Source organism: Notamacropus eugenii, chromosome 5 (assembly GCF_028372415.1).
Source record: "Notamacropus eugenii isolate mMacEug1 chromosome 5, mMacEug1.pri_v2, whole genome shotgun sequence".
In the NCBI taxonomy this organism is placed as follows: domain Eukaryota; kingdom Metazoa; phylum Chordata; class Mammalia; order Diprotodontia; family Macropodidae; genus Notamacropus; species Notamacropus eugenii.
In genome coordinates this window covers 196,376,809-196,382,808 of record NC_092876.1, presented here as the reverse complement: position 1 = coordinate 196,382,808, position 6,000 = coordinate 196,376,809, and the positions used below count along the sequence as shown (strand labels likewise).

The 6,000-nt window shown below is 36.5% G+C and overlaps 1 protein-coding gene across 2 annotated transcripts in view; it reads left to right on the top strand.

The window, feature by feature from the left end:
• Positions 1-855: 855 nt before the first annotated feature.
• FLT3 (fms related receptor tyrosine kinase 3) overlaps positions 856-6,000 on the top strand; it is a 145,768-nt gene continuing 140,623 nt past the window's right edge. The window contains exons 1-2 of one of the 2 annotated variants that reach the window (XM_072611814.1): positions 856-941; positions 3,796-4,039. In XM_072611814.1, the coding sequence (XP_072467915.1) occupies positions 4,035-4,039 (5 nt within the window). In that variant the 5' untranslated portion in view covers positions 856-941; positions 3,796-4,034. Of the gene's footprint in view, positions 942-2,335; positions 4,040-6,000 lie in introns of those variants that run through there. The other variant, XM_072611815.1, reaches the window with a different exon arrangement.

Genomic DNA, 6,000 nt, shown 5'->3' with positions numbered 1-6,000 from the left:
CTAATTCTAATAATATTTTGTCAACTAAGGTATAATCAGTTTAGCATGTTTTATTATTATTTTATTTCATGCTTAACAAATATAATATCTTTTGATTTTTGTAATATGAACTCAAGTTATTTGACCCATATGAAATATATTTTCGGGTACTGAGAAAACTGGCAGGTGTGATTGGTGAGTCACTGTCAGTGATATTTGAAAGACTGTGGAAAAGGAGAATGGAGGAATGGAAGGAATGGAAAAGAACAAATGCCTCAATTTTCAATAAAAGAAAAAGAATGAAATCTATAGGCTATAGGCCAGTGAGCTTAACTGTGATTCCTGACGAAATTTTAAAATACATTATTAAAGAGATGGTTAGTAAACACCTAGAAAAGGAAAGGGTGATAATAAAAGAGTCAACATGGCTTCAGAAAGAACAGGTTAAACTAGGTTAGCTAGGCTAACCCAATTTCCTTTTTTTGACAAGGTTTCCAAACAGAAAGATTAAGGCAGTTGTTTAGTTTTAATTTACATAGATTTCCACAAGGCTTGGGGGAGGGGAGAGAGTTTCATGCTGTTCTTTTGAAAAAGAGAGATGCGATAATATGGTGAGATAAGTTGGACTAGGTGATCTGTGAGGTTCCTGCCAACTCTGAAATCCTGTGACTTTGTTCTAGAAGAAGTTATTCTTAGTGTACACAGGTCTTTTGAGCAGTCTACAAGTCTTTAACTCCTTTCATTTCTTGATCTTGAATCATATTTTCAACATAGTTTTTGTCATTCTCCTCTATGTCTCCTTTCACATAAATAATTAAATATTAAAGTGTATGTTGACTTAGTTTGGAAAAGCTTATCTACTAATTCAATGCATTTCTCTGTTTCTTCAGCCTATATTGCACAATTATACTTCATATCTTCGCAGTGACCAGTTTTCTCATGCCCAACATGTGCACTGAAAGGTGAGATAACCACGTATCCCACAAAGTGTTTTTCCCCCTTTTCTTTGGGCATCAGATTAAACCAGTGCCATCAATTCTTTTGTTTGCTTCCCTAATGACAGCTCTAAGGCATCATTTTATTTAGCTGAAATGTCTTTATATCTTTTAGTTTCACTTAAAACAAAAATGTCATTGATCTTTTCTTCAAATTGTATTGTACATATAATATGTCTAAATGTTGTACTTCCCCCACCCCCACCTCCCATAGGATGTAAGTTCTTTTAGAGCAGGGATGATTTTTGCTTTCCTAAGTGCACATAGCAGGTACTTAATAAATGTTTGTTGAATACTTTTAGTACTGTTATCACTTATTAGTAGTGGAACAAAGATAACATGTTAGAAGTCCTTAGAGTTAACATTTATATTGGGTCTAAGTATGGGATACTTAGCACCTTTTGCCCCCATTTCTGTCTGTCTGCCACTACCACTATAGAACTGGGAAGGGGCTATGGAAATGTTGTCCATTTCATGTATCAGTATGGCCCAACAACTTGCATTACTCCATGGCAAACTTTCTCGTGGTAAGTCTTTCCATGCTTAGTTTGTCTCTTGAGGCTTAAAGACTTTCCTACTTGATTAAACTTACCAGAGCTTTACTCTACTTGCATAATCTTTAAGGCTCTATAGGTACTACCACACCACAATGTATCTTTGGAGTAGGCATTTTGTGGAGGCTACATTTAAAAAATCTGTCTTAAATGTATCTTTTCCCCTCTACTGGGAGAAATATACACTCTCCATTCAACAACATTATTCTTTATATTACGCTTATCCATGATTTTGTTGATGTAGGTAGTCCTCTAGCAATGTAGAACACTATCCCTCTGTGATTTGGTTGATGATCTTTGAGAGTTGCTAAGGTCAAAAAATTTATCACACTGCAGCCAACTTGGTAATGTTGAACCTGTCTGAAGTTAGGTTAATCTTCAGATGACAGCCTTTGCTGATGAGTAAGCCTACTAGAACTTCTGTACCATTGACATAACCTTTGAGAACTTGAGTGAGATGAGATTGTGAAGACTTTTCATAATAAAAATATGGGGAATATTGGATTTTCTAAATAAAATTTCTCTTCCATAAGGCCTCTCTCCCTGGATACCTGAGTTTCAGGTATCCAGGGCTTGTGGACGGTCAGTTGCTCTCCCCCGCCCTCCTCCCCTCTCCCCCCCTTAACAGCTACCAGCTTTCTTTGTGAAAGTGCTGTGGGCTGTATTGGAAACTTGGAAGTTACTCAAATCTCCCCATTGTTTGTTGTACTGTTGCCACATCAACACTACCAGTTCTTGCTTCTCCCCCTCCCCTCTTTTCTAAAGCCACATCAGCAGGTAAGTTAGATATTAGATGAGGTAATTGTGTTGGGATAGGTGAAGATTTCCCGGGGTTTGCCTAGTTTTTCGTGCTTAAATTGTGAGCCCGCCTCCCTGCCAATGGAGAAGTGGGATAGTGGGGAGGTGGGATAGTGGGGAGGTGCGATTCTCTGCGTTAGGGTATAAAAATTGTGCTTCAATTTCTGTAAGTTGCCTCCCTCCACCAGATTCTCCGACCTGGTGGAAGGACGTCCCTTACTCAAGAATTATAATAAATCCTTTTCTTTCTGTTCTTATTGAGAAGCCTCTTCATTTATTTAAAATTTTGAGTAAGGGTCTTTTTATCCCACACAAACTCAAGGTCACTAATGATAATTTCTTTAGAATTTCACCACAATCCTGTCAGAATTTAAGGTTTCTGGAGAGGACATTTGCTCTGAGAGAGTAGAAAGACCTTGGTAGATAGCAAGTATCATCATCAGGCAAGTAGATAGCTGTATCACACTATTTGCCTGGGCAAATCCAGAAGACATTTGAAGGTAAGAATCAGAAAGACTTACTGACTGATAATGAGATTAGAGTGAGGGTAAAAGGAAGACCACAAAAGAGGAAAGGTAATCAGGATAATTTTAAAGATATAAACCTGACCAAAAAGTTGGTGGTGTCATTAATAGTAAAGATGACTCAATAGGAAACATGCTGCCCAAGAGGTGATGGACTCAGAGTACAGACTGAGGCAAATATTTTGAAAATGGCCAAGGTGAGAATTTTGTTTTGCTTGACCATACCTATTTATGACAGGGATTTTGTTTTTTCTTGCTTTCTCAATGGGGGTGGGAGGAGAGAAGGTGAAAGGGAGAGAAGACAGATATTCATTTAAAAATAAAATAAAATTTCATTTTAAAACATAAGAGGTAAAGCTGAGAAAGAATGCTTTTTGAGGAAGAAGAGATCAGTGGTTCGGTATCAGGTAAAACTAGGGCATCTAAATCCTTGCAAGCAGCTAAAAAATATGAGACCGGAGAACAGAATAGGAACTTTAAGATTTAAGAATAATTAGTATAGAGGTAGGAGTTGAAGTTCACTAAAATTGGGACACTACATATACAACTTTATGAAGTTTGATACCTGAAGGCAAACTGCAATTAGACCATAAAATTACAATTTTACTGATAAATTCTCAGAATATATAGAAAAGTTAAGATGTCTAGTTACCTGATCCATTTAACTTACCAGACTGACCTTATGTTTAATGGACATGATAATTCTAATTCTTCTATTTTTCATCACATTTAAATTCAATCACAAGTGTTTAATAAGTGACTATTGGAGGTACAACATTAGGTTGAGGAAATACAAAAATTTAAAAATGGCACAATCTTGATTCTCTTATGTGACTAAGATGACACATGACATAGAGAGAGAATACATCATAGGAAATAGTGAATGTACCCGTGATTTCACTGGCACAGGGAGTTCCCAGTGAAGAATTTCCTCTACCATTGCAGGCTGACACCTTCTCTGCAACTTAAAGTCATCGAAAGAGATCATGAAGAAAAGGAAACAATGGCATTGACACAGTCAATACAGCTTTATCAAGAACAGGTCATGTGAAATCGATCTAATTTCTTCTTGTAATAGGGTCATTCAACTGCTAGACTATAAAGATGGCATAGATTGGTTACCTAAATTAAAAAAAAACTTGACAAAATTTCTCCTTCTACCTCTCTGGACAAGATAGAAAGATATGAGGTAAGCAGTGTGGGTAGACAGTAGCTTTGGAACTGGTATAATCACCAGACTGAATGAGTAATTGTTAATATATTAATATCACACTGGAAAGAGGTCTCCTGTTGAGTATCCCAGGTATCTGTGATTGGTGCAGTGGTGTTAAACATCTTTGTGAATATTTTGGATAAAGTAATAGATGAACTTTTGATTAGATTTACAGATAATATAAAACTAGGAGGGATGGTTAGCCAGAGATGAAGAATTAGTATTTAAAATACCTGAACAAGCAAGGGCAATCACTATCAAAGGGTGGGTCATGGAATGTTAATATGCTTCAAGTTTTACTAAATGTGCTGGGAATTGTATGGAATTTATAATTATATTTGCATTCAGAAGTCTACCAATTCTCCTGTAGTATGTCTTGATCAATCATGGCAAAGAATAATACTGCTCCAAGAGCAACAATAAATTTGAGACATACGAATTAGAATGTTGCAATGATCAAAATTTTATAGAGATAAATGTGAAGTCTTTTAGTTGGTTTCAAAACATTATCTTCACAAATGCCATGGCTAGACATCAGTTTATCTGAGATCTGATGACTTGAGTAGACTTCAAACTCAGTATGAATCAATATGTGATTTTAGACTGCATTAAGAGAGGCAGATGGTTCAAGAGAGGGCATAGTACCATTTTCTACTTTGATCACACCATAGTTTGAGTGCTGCAGTTAACTAGAGGAATCACATTTTGGAAACGATATTGATAAGCTAGAAATTATATATAAAGGACAACTGTGTGATTAAGTTTCTTGAGAACATGCCATAGAAGGATCCATTTTAAAAATTAGGGGTGTTTAGCCTTGCCAAGAGACTACTGAAGGAGACACAATAGCTGACTTCAATTATTTGAAGGACTTTCATGTGGAACAGGGATCGGATTTATTCTTCTTTGCCCTAGAGGGCAGAACTAGGAGCAGTAAGTAGAAGCTGAAAGAGGCAGATTTAAGCTTTTGTAAGGAGAAAGTTCCTAACAATGGATCTGAAAGTAGAGTAGGCTGTCTCAGTGCGATTCCCTCTCATGTGAGGTCTTTAGTAGAAGGCTGGATCATCACTTAATTAGATACAGTTAGGACTAGTTGACTTTTGAGTATCCTTTCAACTCTGAGATTCTATGTTGTGATTTTGAGTTAAGTACTCATTCTAGATGTTTAGAGATGAAAGGAAAAAGTCATATGGGAGGAGGAGGAGAAGCTTAGGGTGGAGTTATGAGATTAAGCATAGAAAAGATTTATAACAACTCCTATAAGGAGTGCGATGAAGGGTCAGATGAATAAAAGGATTTCCATGTAGCAATTAGTGACTTGTTGAGGTTGGGTAACATGAATTTGTAGGAGACTCAGTTCAAATGATTTTGTGATTTCCTCCAATAGGAGCCTTGGTGGTGACCAGCAATAAAACTTAGCAGGATGTGAATGATAGGATGGGCAATCAAGGAATTCAAAGGCAAAGACTGTGCTTTATCAAACTGATTAACTATAGGATCAAAGCTTTGAATGAAAGAAAGAATAGGATTGATGGATTGGTAGAATAGAGAAGGACTGAGAGAAGTAAATGGCAAGGACAAAGCAAGTTTTGAAGTGGTGAAACCACAGGAGAGTTAGAAAAACAAGAAACTGATCTAAATGAGGAGAATTTCCTAGTAGAGGTAGAATAAAGTGATAATGAGATGTGAAAGTAACACCACCCTTGTGGGTAGTGGAAACAAAGTGGAGATGAAAATATTAGGAGTTAAGGTCAGTGAACTGTGAGACCATGGTATTTACTTAAAGGGTTGTCTACCTGAGTGTTGAAATCTGTAAGAATAAAGTGAAGATAAGGCTAAAATAGAAGGAAGATTGAACAAAGTACTGAGCTTATTGATGAAGTAGGCAAAGTGAATTGGAAGTCAGATTTTATCAACAAGAATCTGAATAAGCTAAT